A 20,962-nucleotide genomic window follows, 5' to 3' on the forward strand; every position below is an offset into this window, starting at 1 on the left:
CATTGCACTGTTCAAAATGACAGCAGGCCAGATGCCACAGCAAAAGAAATATTACATGAGCATACTGCAGTGTCCTCGGGGAGGCTCCTCCACAGACTCCTGACTGGGGCTGTCGAGGGACCAAAAGAAATGTGATCCCCCCCCATTCAGAGACTCCACACCAGGGTCATGTTGAGCCCAGTGCCCGCTGGGACAGGATTTGGGGAATTTAGACAGTTCCTGCTGGGCAGATGTGGCCCCTAAAGCTCAGGGTCTGGTGCTTCACTCACAACTCTCTGTGCAGCCACCCCAGGTATGGCACTTGCCTGCCAAAAGATGCCAGCTAGAAAGAGATGCAGGAGGGAGGATGGGGTAGATGAGCCACAGGGTCACGTCTTGACCCCCCCATCCCCGGGAATCATTGGCTTAGAGGAGATCTATGGAAAGGCACAGTGGACAGGGCTCAGGTGGGAATTCGGATCCAAACTCCATCATAGGTCAGGCTCTGGCTGCCAGAGTCTCAGGGGTGAGGGAAAGGAAATGCTATCAAGGGCGCTGGACCCTTCTCAAGCCCCCTCCCCTTGAGACTCTTGGCAGTCTCGGCAGATGTTAATTAAACCCCACAGTGCCCCATGTGGTCCCCTCCAGCTGGGGAAACCAAGCCTCAGAGTCATGCAGGGATTTGCTTAAATTCTCATTACAAGTCTGTCACAGAAGTGGGAACAGAACCCAGGAGTCCTGGTACAGTCCAGCTCTGTACCTTGGGCATGGTGCAGGTGCATGTAAGCTCCCCAAGTTGGGGTTTTACAGCTTCTCATCTGGCCCCCAGCGACTCCCTGTATAGGTCTCTGCCCCACCCAGTCACCTGGAAAAGGCAAGGCACAGCTGGGGCAGTGTGTGGGGGTCTAGGACCTATAATATTCTTCCAGGCCATTGGCCCCATGTAAATCCCAGCCTGGAGCTCTGGGCCCCCCTCTAGTGTTCGGGATCAGAACTGCAGCCCCATAAGCATGGCTGGCTGAAGGAGCGAAACTGCTGTAATGGCTCTGATCCTGTGGGTGCGCCCAGTGAGAGACTCGGGGGTGGGGGACATGAGGAGCTCAGGATAGGGCCCAAAGCATTTAACTCACCTGTGCTACTGACTATAGGCAGAGGCTCGTTCTGCCAGGTCTACTCCTGCTGCTCGACAGTCCCTCTATAGGGCATCATTTGGCACTTGGAGGTTGTGAGGAAGGGGGCACAGAGCTGGGACAAGGGGGGGCGGGGTGATATTCCCAGAGATATATCAGCTGTACCATATCATGGTAATCCAGCCTCTACGATTGAAAGATAGGGGCTTCCACCTATACTAGACCAGCTTTGGGGGGCTTTTCTGCCCCCAGTCCAGAGCCCACAAAGCAGGACAAGGTCCATGCTAGCTGCTTAGGAGGTGGTGCTATTGATGGCAGGGGTGGTTGGCTGTAAGTGCCGTCTTTAAGTAATGTTCACCTAACCGTGGTCATTAAAGACCCAAGGCAGCTTATGGCAAGAGGCCATAACCCTGGCGGCCTTGCCCACACACAGATGGGCATAGGGTTCTGTTCCGCTTGGCTGCTGCATCTACCCCAGAGGGGGGCTGCGTTTCAGCAGCTGGGGGAGCAGATCCTGGAAGGTGCTTTGGGATCTTTGCTGGGAGCAAGGGGTGGTCAAACAGAAGAGACTGCTCCTTAACTATCTCCTCTCCGCACAGCGAAGGATCCCGAAGAGCCATGGAAACCACAGGCAGGACTCATGAACCCTGGGAAGTGCCTGGGAAGTGCCAGGACTATTCAGCCCTTTATATGGAGCAGAAAGGAGGCTCTATTCTCCCTTCCCCATTCATGGCCTGAGAGACGCTTTCTTCCTTGCTCTCTTTCTTCCTGCAGGGGGCTTTTGGCTCAGACTCTCCTCCGGTCTCTGGAGACAGACATGACTTCCCTTCCAGACCAGCACCCTCTGGCATCGCCCTAGGGTGGGTGCGGGGAGCCAGCTCCTTGCTGCCCTGGTCATAAACCCCAGGAAATCATTCCCTAATTGGATCTGCCTCACCAAGTCAAATAGGATCCAGTCAAACACGGCCCCTGTCTGGGCTGCAAAACTGATCAAGTCACCCTGGGGACCCGCTGTGTCCCAAGACTGTGAGATTCTGCCTGGACTGGCAGCACCAAACAGTGCCATAACGGGGCTACCGGGGCCACCCACGTGGGCGGAGCCAAAAAGGGCAGGAGATATGTTTGTAAAATGCAAAGGGGGCCAAGGGTGGGGCGACCGACTCTCATGCTGCAGGGTGGGGAGCTGCAGGGGTCAGGAAGGCTCTCGCATTGCCTACGTGGCCAGGTGTAGGGGGAGGAGGGATGTTGGGGAGGAAAGTTGTATCTTGACAGCTGCTGACGCCGGGCTACTACATGTATGAGCCAATGGCCTGTTCATATGTGGAGGAAAGTGGGCTACTAGACAGTGGGCAGAGGGGCCAGGTGGCCTGATCCAGAGCAGGGGACTGCTGGGTTAGATGGGCCAGGGGGTGTGATCTGGAGTGGCAAATCTGAGACTCCTTTAAGAGGGTGCACTCCAGCCTCCTATCCCGTCTTCTTAAGGAGCCTGCTGACCCAGACCCAGGCTCATGGCCTAGCTTTGGGGATGGGGGTCTGGACTGGGGTTGCCTTTGAAATGGTTGGCTCTCACTGCGCTGCAGCAGATCCCCCTGGGCCTGCACCTGTCCCCTTCACTCTCACTCTGTTACAGGCAGTTCCCAGGAGTGGAGCCGGAGGAGAGGGAGCCCGGCATGCTGGAGCTGGAGCCAGTGCCCCCATCCCCGGGGAAAAGTCTTCCTTTTCTGTTGATACAGGGGAAAGGGAGAGGCCCAGAGCCTGGAGCAGAAACCAGCGGGGCCTGTGAAGAGGGCACCCCCAAATCATAGCTCGGGCTGTGCAGAATGCACCCCGTAGTCGTGGCTGGGGGCAGAGAGACATGCTCTGGAAATGTACCATAATGCTACATGGGGAGTTGCAGTTGGCAAGCTGGCCTTGTCCAGGACTCTCCCCAAATTGTGGCTGCTTTAAGGGTACCTAACAGTTTCAATGCCTCCCTCCCTTCCCCCCATCCTACTCCCACCCCTCCCCCACCCCCTGATGTAACTTGACCCTTTGCTCTCAGCAGTTGTTCTTGGCACTGGGGGGACTTTTCCATGACAGCACAGAGCCGAGATCCTCTTTATTTTCTGCCTTTGAATAAACACTGCTTTTCCAGCTGCCTGGCCCCGCTCACACAAGCTGCGCGCTTGAGTCCCCGTCTTCGACATTGCCCATGGGGGCCCCTGCCCCGCTAGGCTCCCTGATGCCCCACCGGCGCGGGGAGGGCCAGGGGAATCATCCCAGGACTTGCCAGTCTCCCCTCAAGCAACCCCAGCCCCGCTTCCCGGGGACCCGCAGTAATGAATCCCAGAACCCCCTCAGGAGCAGCCACCAGCCCAAAGCAGCAGGAACCAGGGGAATTCAGTGTCCCTGCTTTGGCAGAGCGTCCCTGGGGAGGGTGAAGTCACTGGCATAGCATGCAGGGCACAGCGCTGTCTATGCCAGGGCAGCATTGGCAGGACAGCTAGAGGTCCCAGCTCCCCCTCCCCCATGTGTTGTTTGGTTATTGCAGAGTGAACATTGGAACTTTTGGGGCTTGAGTTCGGTTCCCAAACACCAGCTGCCTCCCCAAGCTCTCCGGGACGCTGGGCTCACAAACTGGGGCAGGAAGCTCCCGAGAGCAGGAATCCTGATGTGATTCCCACCACTGCCTGTGACCGCTGCGCATGGGAATGCTGGGATAGGAATAGCCTCTCTCCTGACATTCTGGCCCTGGGGCTCCTGCATGGATCAGAAGCAGTCCGCCATCGTCAGAGCACCAGACTCTGGGGGGGGGCAGACTGGGGGCAGGGGCACTGGGAATGTCGTCATCCACAGGGCCATGATCTTTTGCCCGTCCCTCGGAGGATCTTAAAGCACTTCACACTCATGCGCGAGCTGAGCCTGACGCCCCTGGGAGGGGCGTCAGGATCATCCCCACTTTGCAGAGGGGGAAACTGAGGCACAGAGAATGAAAGTGACTTGCAGGTCAGTGGCAGAGCTCAGAGGAGTACCCAGGAGTCTGGCCCACGTCCCAGCCCCAGGCTTTAGCCACAAGCCCTGCATGAGGGAGGGAGTTGCCCAAAGTTCTGAATCTCAGCTCAGCTCAGTTTGAGCGCTGGGGGTCAAGTCAGTGTGTCCCTGGCCTGCCGGAGACCAGCCCCTGCCTCCAGAGCAGATCTGACTCCCAAGACCTTCCTCGGGCCTGAGGCTCAGGTGTGCAGAAGAAGCCAACAGCCGTAAATTCTGTCCGAGTCTCTGTCAGTGTGAACTTCCCAGCACCCCTCCCTCCCAGACTCCCATTGGCCAGAGAACCTGGGACAGGCAGGCTGGCTGCTGAGCCTGGGGCTTCATCACCCGACCACTCGAGCCCCCAGATGTCTGCTCAGCTCCCCCGTGCTGCCCTTCTGATGCCCGGGGTAAGTAATGAGCCTGTTAGCGTGTTTTTCAGGCATAGATCTCAAAGCGCTTTATAGTGGAAGGTCAGGATCATTTGTCCCATGTGGGGAAACTAAGGCACGGGGAGGGACCAACCAAAAATGGGGTCCCCTTGCGCAAGGTGCTGTACAAGCTCAGAATAGTGGCTAAATAGCAGCAGAGCCAGGAGCAGAACCCAGGTGTCACAAATCCCACTAGGCCACACTGCTTAACCAACATAACTGCTCATTTCCTCTAGCCCTTTTTGTAGCTTCTCTCCAAACTCTCTCCTGCCGGTCTCCAGCCAGCCCCTCCTGATTGGTGTCCTGGGCCCCACATCAGACTGTACCACCAGCTGGCATCCCTGCCCTCGGGCTCTTCAATACTATCGGTTGGGGAACCCAGCAGGCTCTTTCGAAAGCGTGTTTGGAGCAACTGCTTCCCCCCTGGCAGGGGAGATGCCCCAGCTCCTGCGCTGGGCTCCTTGCCAACTGCCGGCATGCAGGCGGGTGTTGTCACTGGCCATTCTTGGGATATCGGTCCAAGAGGCCGTAGGGCAATGCCAGGCCCCATCTCAAACTGGAGACCGCAGCAAAGATCCAGCATCTCCCCCGCCCCAGCTGAGCACCACAGACCCCACTGTGGGTCAGCAGTGGGGGAGGAGGGGTTTGTGGTGTAATCCATTCCTGCACCCCACTCCTGCCCCACCCCGTCTGGTTGTTCCATGGGGAAGGCCAGTGGCCCATGGCATTGGGCGCAAGGCAGAAATGCTGCAATCCCAGAGCTGGCATCAGGCCAATGCTGATCCTCAGTGTCCCTTTAAGGGTGTATTTTGTGGGCTGTATTTTTCCCCTCTGGGGGCACTGGTTCCAGTCTGGTCCTGGGGCAGGACTGGCTGGCTTGTGGAGAGCAAAGGTGATGAGGAGCCATTTACCCCTAGGGCATTGGTTATAATGCAGCCCCCCAGCTCTAATTCAGGGGACTGTAAGGGGCTGGACAACAGGACAGAAGCCTTTTCCCACTGGGCTCCTGGCCCTAGCCTGGCCTCGGACTGGGAGGGCAGCTGGGCCTGGGGAAAGGAGCCTTGTACCTCTAGATTGTTAGTGGCTCTTTGAACCCACCTCCCCGCTTGTGTTCTGGGCCCACAGCTGGGGGTAGATTGAGCTGCTAGCCAGCCCCATGGTAGCTAAACCTCTGGGCCTGGAGGCAGGCATGGGCCTGGGATCCAGGCGCTCACAGAGCCTCCCCACACGGGCCTTTGGGGAGGGATGCTCGGGGCTCTTTGCTGTGGGGGTTGCTGAGTGCTGGGGCTGAAGCAGAGACACCTGTGTCCAGCAGCATTCTAGACACCCGAATCAATCAGCTGCATCATGGTCTGAACTGTGAAATGAGTTGGCAGGTCTTAGCCCAGTGTGTTGGGGCGGCACCGCCTCCCCCCCGATCCTGATTGGCGGAGAGGCCGTGGAGTTAGCGGGCTATACAGACTTGGTCCCTTCTCCATGGGTGAAGCACCATGATGGGATGGTTGGGGGTTGGGGGGAGTTGGCCCTGCCTGGGCTGCTCCTGCTCTGGTTTACAAGGAGCCTCCTCTCCGGGCCTGTCAAACCGGTGTCCTTCACCAGCACTCAATGCTTATGATCAGTCATTGTCTGTATTATGGTAGCGCCTCAGAACGCCACCCTTGCACCGGGACCCCATGGTGCTAGGTGCTGTACGTTATTTATTAGTTGTATTACGGTAGTGCCTCAGTGTTCCACCCATGCACTGGGACCCCATGGTGCCAGGTGCTGTATGTTATTTATTAGGTGTATTACAGTAGTGTGTCAGAGCCCCAGTCACAGACCAGGACCCCATTGTGCTAGGCACTGCACATTATTTATTAGGTGTATTACGGTAGCACCTCAGCACCCCACCCATGCACCGGGACCCCATGGCACTAGGCACTGTACAAACACAGAACAAAGAGACAGTCCCTGCCCCAAACAGCTTCCAATCTAAGTGTAAGATGAGAGGTGCAGAGAGACCCACAGACAGGGCAGCCCAAGGAAACATCCATTCTACTGTTCCTGGCTGTGCTCCCGCTTTTCTGATCTCTTGCAGCCAGGCTTGGGATGGGGAGGGGAACATGACCCCCCTCGTCCACTCATGAGTCTCGTCTCCCCCAGGCCTGACCTGCCACAGCAAGCGTGGGGGAGAGAAACCAGGAATCTCTCAGCCCTGCTGCAGGAGAAGCTGCTCCTTGGACACCTGCCTAGGTTTTGTCTGAGGCCCAGAGCATCCCAGGGACAGGACACTTGGGCTGTCCTGAGCTGCAAGGTGGCCAGAGCTAGGTTCTCTTCTGTGTTGGTTGCTCTGAAGTCCTGGCTGAGGACCTGGCGGGGGGCAGGGAGGGGGATCTGTCTGCACTGAGCTCATTCCCACTTGCCACCCAGTGCCTTCTGCCAGGGGGATGCTCTGACCCAGTTCTGGATCTGAGCATCACCAAAGATCAGACTTTGGCTCCACCAGCAGTGGGGATGGGCCCAGTGGGCATCCAAACTTCTCCAAAGGTTAGGGGTCAGGGCCCCCCGCTCCTGGGCTCCTGAAATACAGACTGGCACCCCCTCGCCCACTAGGGGGTGGCCACAGCTGAGACAGTCCTGAGCTCCCATGCCTGATCATGACCTTCGTGCCGCGTGGCTGCCATGGGTTGTGATGCCCCTCCTCCCTGCGTCTCTCTGCTCCCCGTGAGTCTGTGTGGCATCTGGGGTGCCCTGTCCACTGAGGTAACACTACCCCTCTTTCTTCCCCACCCCTCCCCTGGCAGGTTGGGAGGGAGTATTCGCCGGCGGCAACCACCTCCGAGAATGGTGGTGGCAAGAAGAAGCAGAAGGAGAAGGAGTTGGATGAGCTGAAGAAGGAGGTGAACCTGGTAAGGATCCGCTCCATCCTATGAATACTGCTTGGGGGCCGGGCTGCCAATGCCTGGTGTGGGAGGGCACTTGACCTGTGTTTCCCGCCAAGGCAGGTCACTCCCCCAAGCTTATGTGGCTGTGAGGTTGCTTCCCCCCATCCTTGCTAGATCTCGCTGATCACCCCTGTGATTAGCACCTAGCATCAGACACGCAGGCAGTAGGAGACAGAAATAGTGCGTGGAAGGATGGATGGATGGATAGTGCAGATGGCTGGCTGCTGGATAGATGGATGGTGTAGGTGGATGGATGGATGGATGGATGGATGGATGGATGGTGCAGGTGGGTGGGTGGATGGATGGGTGGATAGATTCTACAAATAAATAAGAAGCAAGAGGAAGACCAAGGACAGGGTAGGCCTGATACTCAATGAGGGTGAAAAAACAATAACAGAAAATGTGGAAATGGCAGAAGTGTTTAATGACTTTTTTGTTTCAGTTTTCACTGAGGCTAGTGAAAAGGCTAGTAGTGATTGGACATTTAACATAGTGAATGCCAGTGAAAATGAGATAGCATCAGAGGCTAAAATAGGGAAAGAACAAGTTAAAAATTACTTAGACAAGTTAGACGTCTTCAAGTCACCAGGGCCTGATGAAATACATCCTAGAATACTCAAGAAGCTGACTGAGGAGATATCGGAGCCATTAGCGATTAGCTTTGAAAAGTCATGGAAGATGGGAGAGATTCTAGAGGACTGGGAAAGGGCAAATCTAGTGTCCATCTATAAAAAGGGGAATAAGGACAACCCGCGGAATCATAGACCAGTCAGTTTAACTTCAGTACCTGGAAAGATAATGGAACAAATAATTAAGCAATCAATTTGCAAACACCAAGAAGATAATAAGGTAACAGTCAGCATGGGTTTGTCAAGAACAAATTGTGTCAAACCAACCTGATAACTTTCTTTGACAGGGTAACAAGCCTTGTGGATGGGGGGAAGCGGTAGACGTGGTATATCTTGACTTTAGTGAGGCTTTTGATACTGTCTCGCATGACCTCATAAACAAACTAGGGAAATACAACCTAGATGGAGCTACTATAAGGTGGGTGCGTAACTGGTTGAAAAACCATTCCCAGAGAGTAGTTATTAGTGGTTCACAGTCATACTGGAAGGGCATATTGAGAAGGGTCCCGCAGGGATCAGTTCTGGGTCCGATTCTGTTCAATATCTTCATCAATGATTTAGATAATGGCATACAGAGTACACTTATAAAGTCTGCAGATGATACTAAGCTGGGAGGGGTTGCGAGTGCTTTGGAGGATAGGATTAAAATTCAAAATGATCTGGACAAATTGGAGAAATGGTCTGAAGTAAATAGGATGAATTCAGTAAGGACAAATCCAAAGTACACCATTTAGGAAGGAACAATCAGTTGCACATATGCAAAATGGGAAATGACTGCCTAGGAGTACTGCAGAAAGGGATCTGGGGGTCATAGTAGATCACAAGCTAAATATGAGTCAACAGTGTAACACTGGTGCAACAAAAGCAAACATCATTCTGGGCTGTATAGGAGTGTTGTAAATCAAAACCGAGAAGTAATTTTTCCACTCTACTCCATGCCGATTGGGCCTCAACTGGAATATTGTGTCCATTTCTGGGTGCCACATTTCAGGAAAGCGGTGGACAAAGTCCAGAGAAGAGCAACAAAATGATGAAAGATCTAGAAAACATGATCTAGGAGGGAAGATTGAAAAAATTGGGTTGTTGAGTCTGGAAAAGAGAAGACTGAGAGGGGACATGAGAACAGTTTTCAAGTATGTAAAAGGTTGTTACAAGGAGGAGGGAGAAAAATTGTTCTTCTTAACCTCTGCGGATAGGACAAGAAGCAATGGGCTTAAATTGCAGCAAGGGCGGTTTAGGTTGGACATTAGGAAAAACTTCCTAACTCTCAGGGTGGTTAAGCACAGGAATAAATTGCCCCGGGAGGTGGTGGAATTACCATCATTGGAGATTTTTAAGAGCAGGTTAAATAAACACCTGTCAGGGATGGTCTAGATAATACTTAGTCCTGCCATGAGCGCAGGGCACTGGACTGGGTGACCTCTTGAGGTCCCTTGCAGTTCTATGATTCTATTCTATGATCCTATGGATGGTGCAGATGGCTGGCTGGATAGATGGACAGATGGTGCAGGAGGGTGGGTGGATAAAGGGTGGGTACCATAGATGGACAGTGTCTCTTACACTCCAAATCTGCTTTCCCTGTATACTGTGGGTGGCTGGGGTCTCTCTGCCCCAGTGGCTTCGGGTGCCAGCCTCACCCCAGGAAGTCATGGACAGCAGGCCCTGATGAGCCAGTGCTCTGCCAGACTGGCCCTTTGGAGCTGGTTCTGTTCCCAGGCCATTCAGCTCTCTTGCTAGTCTGACTGTGACCTTCCCCCATCTCTCCCCCGGCAGGACGATCACAAGCTGTCTCTGGATGAACTGGGCAGGAAATACCAGGTGGATCTGTCCAGGGTAAGTCAGGACATGTCAGTGTCTGGGGTTGGTGCCCCTCCCTCACACTGCCCTCTCCCCCACCACTCACCCGCCCCATCACCCTCCACTCCCCTGTTGTCCCCTCCCCTCTCATCCCTCCTCCCCTCTCCCTCCACCCCTCACTCACCCTCCTCCCCATCACTCCTCGCTCCCTGCCTTCCAGTTTCCAGGCTGCGCTGCCATCCTGCCCTACACCACTGCCTGATGACAATTGCTGCAGCATCAGCCATCGCAGGTACCCTCTGCTTCCCCCCCTCCCCCCCACCCCGCCATCTGACCTCAACCCCCTGGCAGATCTTGGAGAATTTGCCCTCACCCCTCCCTTAGGGTGGGGTCAGCTTGGTCTGGGCCCTGATTCCCAGGCTCCTGGGGTGCAGGTTCCGGGCAATGTCCAGGCCACTCCATTCACCTGGTGCTTAGAACTAGTGAAGGGTCCCCCTAGAAGCCCCACTGGGGGAGGGATTCCCCACTCAGAAGCAGGCCCCTGGGGAAGATGAAGCCCCTTCCCCTGCAGTATGAGCCGTTTGGCAGGGTGGGGGCGGGGCTTCTCTCTGGGACCCCCGGCCCCCAAGCCTGCCTGCACCGGGCAGCGTGGGATTCAGGAGAACTGCCCCCCCAGGGCTCTGTGATGCAGGGGAGGGAGTCTTGGGTAGCGGCTCCGTTCCCTTCTCCAGCTGCTGAGTGCACTGGGTCCTGTGGGGAGGGGCCAACAGTATGAAATGCCGGGGATACGGGGGGTCCTCCGGCCTTTGGGTGCTTTGAATCTTGGTAGCACGTTACTGCCTCTTTCTCTCTGTCCCTTCCCCCCCCTTTTGTCGTTCCTCTGGGTTCTGTGTCACTCCTTCGCTCCCCTGCCATCCCTCTGAACCTCCTCTTCCCGGGCAGGGTCTGACCAACACCCGCGCAGCTGAGATCCTGGCGCAGGATGGCCCCAATGCCCTAACGCCCCCCCCGACCACCCCTGAGTGGGTCAAGTTCTGCCGCCAGCTCTTCGGGGGCTTCTCCATCCTGCTGTGGATCGGCGCCATCCTCTGCTTCCTGGCCTACAGCATCCAGGCTGTGATGGAGGATGAGCCAGCCAACGACAACGTGAGCCACACGACCCAGGGCAGATCAGACGGGGCGGGGGGGGGGGGGAAACCAAGTCATTCTGGCCTGCGTCCCAGAGCTGGGTTCAGCTGGATTCTCCACCCCACACCTGGAGTTTCTGGGGGTTGAACAAACCTCTGAATGGAACCTCACTGAAACTCCCCTGCTTCTGTCCTTCCCCTAACGCTGCGGTGGTGGTGGTGGGGGATTCAGGGGGGACCCTCTGTCTGGCCTGAACTTGATGGGGGGCTTGGTCTTACCCAAGGGGTGTGACCAGGTTTTGCATCACAGGGCCTTAGAGTCTCATCCCAGCCTCCCAGAGATTTCTGAGAACCTGGCCTGGGCGCAGGCTCCATGGGTCTCATCCGTTCGGTCAGCTCTGGGCTTTGATTCACCAAACTCAACCCAGACCAAGTGAGCAGCGTCTCCTGGCCAAGGCAGGCAGAGCCGGGGTGAACTGGTCCCACCTGGACACTCCCAGCATTGGGGGATGGGTGAGGAACGGTTCACTGTCCCCCGGCACTGAAGGCACGTTCCAAAATAACTCAGGCCTGTTTCCTAAATAAGAGCTATAGTAACACACGTGGCAGCTCTGCCTCCGCAGCCGTCCCACTCGCACGGGAGACCAGCAAGTGCTGCAGTGAACAAGGAGGGAGCTCCGGAGGGGGTGCCCTCCCTTCACTCTCAGGGCTAGCCCCACTGCTCCTGTGCAGTGCTAGGGGGCATTGTGCTGCAGGGAACGATGAGGGTGGCCCAGTAGGTGGTGTTCTCCCTATGGAGCCAGTACTGAGCATAGTGGCCAGGGCCTCGCCTTTGGGATGAGACACCAGCCCAAGTCCCAGCTACTTGCATTCATTAAGGAACCAACTTTTCATCTCAGTCAGGGTGTTAGCCTGGCCAAACTCCATCTCCAGTAATTACCTACTTCCCCTCACAGGGTCAGATATTTGTCACTTCCTGTCCTAAACTGCTGGGCAACATCACTGTGCGTCTGTTAAGCAGCTGACGTGTCCCTCCCCAGGGGTGGCTGCATTGTGGCAGTGGGTGAAGGAATCCCCTATGTCTGAACAGTCTCCTTCTCTCCCCAGCTGTACCTGGGCGTGGTGTTAGCTGCTGTGGTCATAGTCACTGGCTGCTTCTCCTACTATCAGGAGGCCAAGAGCTCCAAGATTATGGATTCCTTCAAAAACATGGTACCACAGGTAGGAGCCCCTCTCTCCCATCCTCTGCACCCTGCTGGCACCACATGACATGGAAACGGAGGAGACTGACCATCTGAATAAAGGCAACTCAGGCTGGAAGGGTCATGGCCAAGCTACAAAACATTGATTGCAACAAACCCACAGCTACCTAGGAGTGCCCACTTCATGGAGGATAGAACCTGGGTCTTCCTGCCCCTAAGGCCCAGCCTCCTGAGCTAGAGGAGGATCCTCACTGACTGCTAGAAATATAGGACCTATGACACACAGCCAAGCAGTTCTGATTCCATCCAGTAGAGGGAAGAATTTTCCCCTCTTAGCCTCCCTTTTGATCCTAAACCTCTTTGGCGGGAGAGACAGACCCAAGCAGCACAAGTGGAATCTGGATTGGGGACACCTGTAAAGGATTGGGGCAGGGTCTGGGGTTTTGGTCCATTTGGGAAACATGGATCCAAGTCCAGTTTCAGGGTGTTAAGATCTCGGCTGGTCCCCTGCAGCGGGTAACCCAGCCAGTGTAGTTCCCTGGCTCCCTCTAGTGGTGGCCGGGCCACGAATAGGAGTTGATGAGCCTGCAACAGCCATGTGGAAATGGCCTTTTAGCTCAGTAGCAGCAGATGTCTTTAGACCCAGAGTTCCCAGATTCCAGGGGTGTTGCAAGAGCTGTTGTTGCAGAAATATCCCAGGCCATCGCTGAGTGATGGGAGAGGAGAATACAGAGCTGGAGGGTCTCCAGGGGTCCCTGAGCCAGTCTGGGGGATCCACCTCCTCCCTGAGCTGGCAGCGCAGACACGGGGCCATTTCTGAGTTTGGACGCAACCGTGCTCAGCTTTTGATTTTGTCCCAACCTCTCAGGCCTCCGTGCTTCCTCCTTCCAGCCAGTCTCTAAAACGCTGCATTGATAGGCTGGGATCCCCCTCTGCCGCTGGCAGAGTCACCCCACTGAAGTGGAGAGAGATCAGAATCAGGCCGGTGCCATGCCTTGCCTGGCTGGCAGCAGGAGAGCCCGCAAGGCAGGCGTTCCCAGCCCAGAGAGAGAAGATCCTAATGGAGCTGATTGCTGAGCGCTAGGGGTGGTGGGGACAGAGGAGCAGCTGTAGTGGTGGGTGGGCAGCACTTCCCTCTGCTGACTGGAAAAGGGGGCGCAACTGTGACCCCCCCGACACACACTGTGAGTCCAGAACTCCACTGGGAGTTTCACCCGAGCCCAGCAGCAGGCCAAGCCCTGGGTAAGGGTGGGGGTGGGCTCAGGACACGCCGGCGCAAGGTAAACCACATGCACTTGCAGCTTTGCTCACAGCTTCTGCTGGCAGGACCATTCTGCAGGGCTCTCCCATGAGGGGCTGGGACCCATCAGGTCAGATGGGGGTCAGGGGTGCGCATCAGGCTGGTGCGTTACAGGAGGTTTCAGAGGTGCGGGAGCCAGGTGCATCTTTTGCCTTTACCTTCTCTTGCCTTTACCTCTCCTTCTGGTTGCGTTGGACAGCAAGCCCTAGTGATCCGGGAGGGTGAGAAGATCCAGATCAACGCTGAGAACGTGGTGGTGGGAGACCTGGTGGAGGTGAAGGGGGGAGACCGGGTCCCTGCCGATCTGCGCATCATCTCCTCCCATGGCTGCAAGGTGAGGATGGCGGGACTGTGCCCCGGGCTGGTGTGGGGGCGCCATAGGCTAGAGGGAGGCATGGCTGGCTATAGGGCAGCCAGTGCTGCTCTGTTTAGCTTTGTGAACTAACAGGCCAGCTGGACAGATGGACCCTGCTTTGTCAATCTTACACGAAAAGGCTAAAGAGGCCTTGCTGCTCTCGTGGCTCTATGAGATCTACCCACAGGGCCATATAGGGTGATATTGGTGTCTGCCTTCTTGGAGGGGCCATTGCGGCACACCCCACGGGCAGCAGGCTGTGTCAGGACAGCCTAGGGGGAGGTTGCAAGGTCTCGGCCCGGCATAATCTCCAGGTCCCATGTGAATCCAGGGCTCCCCTGCAGGGATGGGTTGAAAGTAGAGGCTGTGCTGTCCCTGTATGCCCGGCTGCAGCATGGCCAGCCCCTTGAGGGAGCAGCACTGCCAGCCCAACCCTTGGCACCCTCGGAAACCCCCCAGCCTGCCCTGATAAGGGCCCTAACGTCTCCTCTGCCCCAGGATGATAAGCACCCCGAATCCAACCCTCCCCATACCAGCTGCTGAACCCCTCCCCCCTTCCATCCCCAAGCTTGAGTGTCCACATTCTCCCCCGCCCCCCTCCAGCAGTGCAGCTGCCAGGTGCCCGCAGTGAGCTGCGAGGGATGAGGGAACCTGCCAGCAGCCCATGGTCTATGCAGAGGGCCCCTTGGGAACTGGTGCTGAGGATGGGGGGCACTAGAAGGGTGGGACATGGGAGTCCCAAGAGCAGGGGGGGCTTGTCCAGCTGTCTATTCGGGCAGAATTGGGGCTTATAGGCTGATGCCAGTGACGGGGCAGGGGACTGATAATGACTGGGGCAGATTGCCCCCTTGTTGTCTGTCTGTTCCTCCCATCTCTGTCTCTTTTGGGCCCCGAGGCCCCTGACCGGCCTCCGTTGCCTCGGCAGGTAGATAACTCCTCCCTGACGGGCGAGTCGGAGCCGCAGACCCGCTCCCCCGAGTTCACCCACGAGAACCCCCTGGAGACCCGCAACATCTGCTTCTTCTCCACTAACTGCGTGGAAGGTGAAGAGGGGAGTGGGCCACCCCGTCCGCTCAATTTAGGGCTTGGCCCTGGATCAGCAGGGCTGCCCCATGTGCCCCCTGGCACTGAGCCTGCAGTGGTTATGGAGCCCTGAAATCAGTGTGCTTTGTGGGGGGTGGGGGTGATGAGGAATTGGTGGGGCGGGGGGGGGGACTGAGCAAAGGGCAGTTGAAATGGCCAGACTGTGGGGTTATTAATAAAAGGGGTTATTACCCCCAGGGCAGCCTAACCCCAAAATTGCAGAGGCAGTGCCCGGGAGAGTGCCCGGGCAGGCGACTGGGCCGTGATGCCAGGAAGGTCTGGCCATGACACACAGACCGCTGTGCTGAGAGACGGGCCACAGGGAATGCTGTGCTGAACCAAGAGCCCTGGAGGCTGGGGGGCCCGTTGCTCTGAGAAGGGCCTAACCCTAGAGACAAGCCAGGCCTCAACCCCTGCCAGACCCATCACCCACCCAATGGATGGCACGCGCTTCCCTACTAAGAGTGAGGGGCTTCGTCCAGTCCTGATGCTGAAAACAAGGGGCCAGCCTGGTGGGATGGGCTGAGACCCCCACAAGCTCATTTCACAGAATAGCCACCAGGCAGGGTTCGAGTGGATCCCTGGAGGTACAAAGGCTCATGGTCCAAGGCTGAGAGGCTACCCAGGGCCCAGTCAAGCGGTGCATGCGGGAGTTGCATCATTGTTGGGGTCCCTCAATCCTCAGTTCCTCCTGAGCCCCCTCCCAGCCCTGAACCCCTCACCCCATTTCCAGCCTTCCCCAGAGAAGTACTTGAAATACCTGTCCCCTCTCCCCCACCACTGCACTAGGCTCTGCCCGGGGCATCGTCATATCGACCGGGGACCGCACAGTGATGGGCCGCATCGCCTCGCTGGCATCGGGGCTGGAGGTGGGCCGCACCCCCATCGCCATGGAGATCGAGCACTTCATCCAGCTCATCACCGGGGTGGCCGTCTTCCTGGGCCTCTCCTTCTTCATCCTCTCCCTCATCCTCGGCTACACCTGGCTGGAGGCCGTCATCTTCCTCATCGGCATCATCGTCGCCAACGTCCCGGAGGGGCTCCTGGCAACCGTCACGGTAACAGGTTCCGCTCCTGCACTGCCCAAGGGCGGGGCGGGGTGTCTGGCCAGGCCCCTCGGGCACAGCCAGTGCAGGGCGATCTGACCACACTGGCAGTTCCGGGTGCAAATCCTGCCCCACCCTCGCCTGCTCTGACCCCCCACCCCCGCTCCCCTGGCCCACAGGTGTGTCTGACCCTCACCGCCAAGCGCATGGCGCGCAAGAACTGCCTGGTGAAGAACCTGGAGGCGGTGGAGACGCTGGGCTCCACCTCCACCATCTGCTCCGACAAGACGGGCACCCTCACCCAGAACCGCATGACGGTCGCCCACATGTGGTTCGACAACCAGATCCACGAGGCTGACACCACCGAGGACCAGTCTGGTGAGAGACCGTCGCTGCTACCTGCCACCTGCTCCCCCTGCCCCCTCTACCTGTGCCCCCTGCCATCTGTGCCATCACCGCTCCACCACCCCCTTCCCCTCCACCAGTGCCATCACCACCCTGGCGTCCCTGCCCACACCCCCACCTCCGCCACTCATGCTCCCCCCACACCATTGTGTCCTTCTGCCTGCCACTACCACCACTGCCTGCACCCCTGGGACTGCCACCACCACCCACACCCCACCCGCACCCCTGCCGCTATCACCACCACTGCCTGCACCCCTGTGACTGCCACCAATGCCACACCCCGCCTACACCCCTGCCGCTATCACCACCACTGCCTGCACCCCTGGGACTGCCATTACTGCCCACGCGCCGCCTGCACCCCTGCCACTTTCACCACCATTGCCTGCACCCCTGGGACTGCTACCACCGCCCACACCCCTGCCCGCACCCCTGCCACTATCACCACCACTGCCCACACCCCTGGGATTGCCATCCCCGCCCGCACCCCTTCCATTACCACCTCTGCCCGCACCCCTGGGACTGCCACCACCACCCACATCCCCGCCTGCACTCCTGCCACTATCACCACCACTGCCTGTACCCCTGGGACTGCCACCACCACCCACACCCCTGCCTGCACCCCTGCCACTATCACCACCACTGCCCACACCCCTGGGACTGCCATCCCCGCCCGCACCCCTTCCATTACCACTGCTGCCCGCACCCCTGGGACTGCCACCACCACCCACATCCCCGCCCGCACTCCTGCCACTATCACCACCACTGCCTGCACCCCTGGGACTGCCACTACTGCCCACGCCCCGCCTGCACCCCTGCCACTTTCACCACCACTTCCTGCACCCCTGGGACTGCTACCACCGCCCACACCCCTGCCCGCACCCCTGCCACTATCACCACCACTGCCCACACCCCTGGGACTGCCATCCCCGCCCACACCCCGCCCGCACCCCTGCCACTATCACCACCACTGCCCGCACCCCTGGGACTGCCACCACCACCCACACCCCTGCTCGTACCCCTGCCACTATCACCGCCACCTAAGTCTAAGTTGACACTAGCACTTTGCTGGTAAAACTTTTGTCAGTCGGGGTGTGAAAAAAACCACACCACTGGCCGTAAGTTTCACTGACAAAAGCACCAGTGTGGACAGCCATAGCTCCTGCTGCTCCTTGGGGGTGGTTTAATTATGCCGGCAGGAGAGCTCTCTCCCGTTGGCACAGAGCAGCTACACGGGAGATCTTACAGTGGTGCAGCTGTAAGGTGTGAAGTGTAGACATAGCCTTAGCCTGCCCTGAGAGCAAACTGTCTGTCTCCACACACTGGGTAACAATGCAGCATAGAGGGGAAACTGAGGCACAAACAGGACTCATACAAATATTACAAAATATTCCCACTTCATCAAACTCCCCCCTGTGAGTGCCCTCACCCCCCATCCCTACCCATGCCCCATGCCAACTCCACCTATCCTCTCACACAACACCCCCATTGTGTGACCTTACCCCCTTCATCTCTTCCCATGCCCCCCACTACCACCACTGCCTGCACCCCCCATCTCCACCCATGCTCACCCCCCAGCACTGTCCCCTCACCTGTGCCCTCGCCCCCTGTCATCACCACCCACGTGCCATGGCTGCCTGTACCCTACACCCATGCCCCCTGTGCCTCCTGCCACCCCATCCATGCCCCCTGCCACCACCTCCACTCTGGCTACCTGCACCCCTAACTCATCATCTTGTGCATCTCCCTGCCCCAGCCATCCTTGCCTCCCCCAACCTGCGTCTGTCTAACCCCGGTGCTGCTTCAGAGCAGGGCTGAGGTGGGGGTACAGGGGGGCACCTGTGGCACTGCAGGGTCAGCTGTGTTGAGCCCCAGAGTGTGCCCTGGGCAGATGGTAGCATGGCAGTGCCTGCAGGATGGATGTGACAAGCCCTTGCACACAGCATCCGTGTTCCATGTTCCTCTCCCGAATTCCTGGCTCTTCTTTCCCTTGTTTGCCTCTGTCTGGGTTCGATCCCATGGGACCTGACTTCGGGCAGCTCTGGTTTGGAGACCTGGGTACCTCCCAGGAGCAGGCTCTGCTGGATTAGAGATTGTAGGAAAGATCCTGGCTATCCCATCCCGGCCTCTCCTGGCAGGGGATGGCGTAGGGGGCGGGGCAGGAGCATTGGCTGTGGGGGGAGTCCCTGACTACTCCAGCCTCGGCCAGCAGGGGGCACTGTACATGACAATGCTGCAATCAGGCACTAGGGCTCGGCTCGCGGCTCCAGTCCTATGGTCGGGGGTTAAGGTGGGGTCATGTGGCTGGCTGGTGTGTCTCCTTCCAGGTGCGACCTTTGATAAGCGCTCGCCCACCTGGGCAGCCCTGGCCCGCATCGCCGGCCTGTGCAATCGAGCCGTCTTCAAGCCAGGCCAAGAGAACGTCTCCATCTCCAAGGCAAGCTGGGTTCCCGGACCGCACCCCTCACTCCCGGGCTCCCTGCACGGCTCCCAAAAGTGAGATGGGTCCCGGTGCTGAGTGCACCAGAACTCCCAGGGGATATGGGCTCTGAAGGTCTCCCCCTGTCCCCCCACATCCTTCACGCTGCTCTGATCCCTGCCTGGGGCACCACGTGAGCACGAGGAGGGGGCCGTGAGGAGCTGCACTGAGATGGGATCTTGGCATCCCACAGCCCCAGCCATCTGGCCACAGCCAGATGGGCTCAGAATGCCCAGGGGGCCTGGACAGCCCCGGGCCTCTGCCACGCTGCCAGAGCTCTGTCCCGCCCGGACCCCCGGCATGGGAGCTGGCCTCAGAGCACACAGGGCCAGCCTGGGGAGAGAGCATCCCATGGGAGCGTGCTTTCCTAGGGCTGGATCCCAGAGCCAGGGGCTGTTCAGTCTGACCCATAGCACGTGACTGGGTTGTTCCCTGCCTCCACAGGATTGTCAGCCTCAGAGCAATGCCCATCGAGCCCCATAGCCCGTTCGCCAGCTGCGCCAGATTAGACTAATACCCACCGAACCCCACGGCCCATCTGCCAGCCGTGCCAGACCAGAGCAATGCTCAGTGAGCCCCATAGCCCATCTGCCAGCCACTCCAGACCACAGCAATGCTCAGTGAGCCCCATAGCCCATCTGCCAGCCACTCCAGACCACAGCAATGCCCAGTGAGCCCCATAGCTCATCTGCCAGCCATGCCAGACCAGAGCAATGCCCAGCAAGCCCCATAGCCCATCCACCAGCCATGCCAGACCAGAGCAATGCCCTGCAAGCCCCATGGCCCATCCACCAGCCATGCCAGACCAGAGCAATGCCCAGGTAGACGATAACCCCATCTTTGCCTCAGCAGGACAGAGCTGTGGCCTGTGTCCCCACAAGTCCCTGACTCTGCCACCCAGCATCAGAGCCATGAAGCCACCTAGCCCATTATCCCCCTGCTGTGTTGGATGAGACCCATGTAGACCAGTGTCCCTGGCACCTGGATCAGAGCACTGGGCCCATAGGTTTCCTACAGTGTCCAGTACCCCATGGTTTAGATCAGATGTCCCCAAACTTTGTTATAGTGTGGTACATGCTACACCTCCCCTCCCATTGATCATGGCCACACAGCAGTACCCCCCTCCTACTGGCCATCACCCAGCCACACCTCCCCTCCCATTGGCAGGGACCCATTTCCCCAGCCACGCCTCCCCCACCCCACATTGACTATGGCCCCACCTTGCCTCCTCACCCATTGGCCATAGCCTCGCCCTTTCTCTGCAGCCACAGGCCACAGCCATGCCTCCCCTCCCTTTGGCCAGTGCCCCTACCCCACACCATCAATTGGCCACAGCCATACCTCCCGTGTCACTGGCCATGGCCCCACCCAACCTCTGCACACTTTGGCCATAGCCTTCCCCCACTTCCACATCCATTGGCCTCTGCCATGCCTCCACTTCCATTGGTCATGGCCTCACCCTGCCTCCCCTCCTATTTGCTGTGACCCCAGCCACACCTTCCCCCCTCTTGGCCAGGGCTCCACTACCCGACCCCATCCATTGGCCATGGTCATGACTGCCCTCCCATTGGCCATAACCCCAGACGCACCTCTCATCCCTTCACCCCACCAGTCTGCCCAGCTGTGCCCCCTCTGGGCTGCCTTTGCCCTGCACTGACGGCCCCTCTCCCCTCTGCAGCGGGACACAGCGGGCGACGCCTCTGAGTCAGCCCTGCTCAAGTGCATCCAGCTCTCCTGCGGCTCCGTCAAGAAGATGCGGGACAAGAACCCCAAAGTGACAGAGATTCCCTTCAACTCTACCAACAAGTACCAGGTGGGCTGGGGCTGGGGCATGGCTCCAGGGCTCAGAGGGGCACAAGCTGCGTTGATGTGGGCACAGATCAGGAACAGACGTAGGGTTGTGGGGGGGGGGGTCAGTGTGCGACTGGGAGAGAATCAGGCTGTGGCTTGGAGATGGCATTGGGGATAAGTGTCGGAATGCAATGGGCCTATGGGAAAGTTGTGCCCCTTGGAGGAGCCATGCAGTGGGGGTGCTGGCCACTCGGCTCCCAGCCCCACAGCATCCTCAGCCC

At 58.1% G+C, this 20,962-nt stretch overlaps 1 protein-coding gene across 1 annotated transcript in view; it reads left to right on the forward strand.

The window, feature by feature from the left end:
- The window catches only part of LOC119847680 (sodium/potassium-transporting ATPase subunit alpha-2), a 33,611-nt gene that overhangs the window by 3,390 nt on the left and 9,259 nt on the right, over window positions 1–20,962 (forward strand). The window contains exons 2-11 of the mRNA XM_038382632.2: window positions 7,330–7,434; window positions 9,873–9,932; window positions 10,839–11,042; window positions 12,131–12,244; window positions 13,725–13,859; window positions 14,806–14,923; window positions 15,753–16,021; window positions 16,189–16,387; window positions 18,739–18,848; window positions 20,569–20,703. Of these exons, the coding sequence (XP_038238560.1) occupies window positions 7,330–7,434; window positions 9,873–9,932; window positions 10,839–11,042; window positions 12,131–12,244; window positions 13,725–13,859; window positions 14,806–14,923; window positions 15,753–16,021; window positions 16,189–16,387; window positions 18,739–18,848; window positions 20,569–20,703 (1,449 nt within the window). The remainder of the gene's footprint in view (window positions 1–7,329; window positions 7,435–9,872; window positions 9,933–10,838; window positions 11,043–12,130; window positions 12,245–13,724; window positions 13,860–14,805; window positions 14,924–15,752; window positions 16,022–16,188; window positions 16,388–18,738; window positions 18,849–20,568; window positions 20,704–20,962) is intronic.

This window comes from Dermochelys coriacea, chromosome 24, assembly GCF_009764565.3.
Source record: "Dermochelys coriacea isolate rDerCor1 chromosome 24, rDerCor1.pri.v4, whole genome shotgun sequence".
In the NCBI taxonomy this organism is placed as follows: domain Eukaryota; kingdom Metazoa; phylum Chordata; order Testudines; family Dermochelyidae; genus Dermochelys; species Dermochelys coriacea.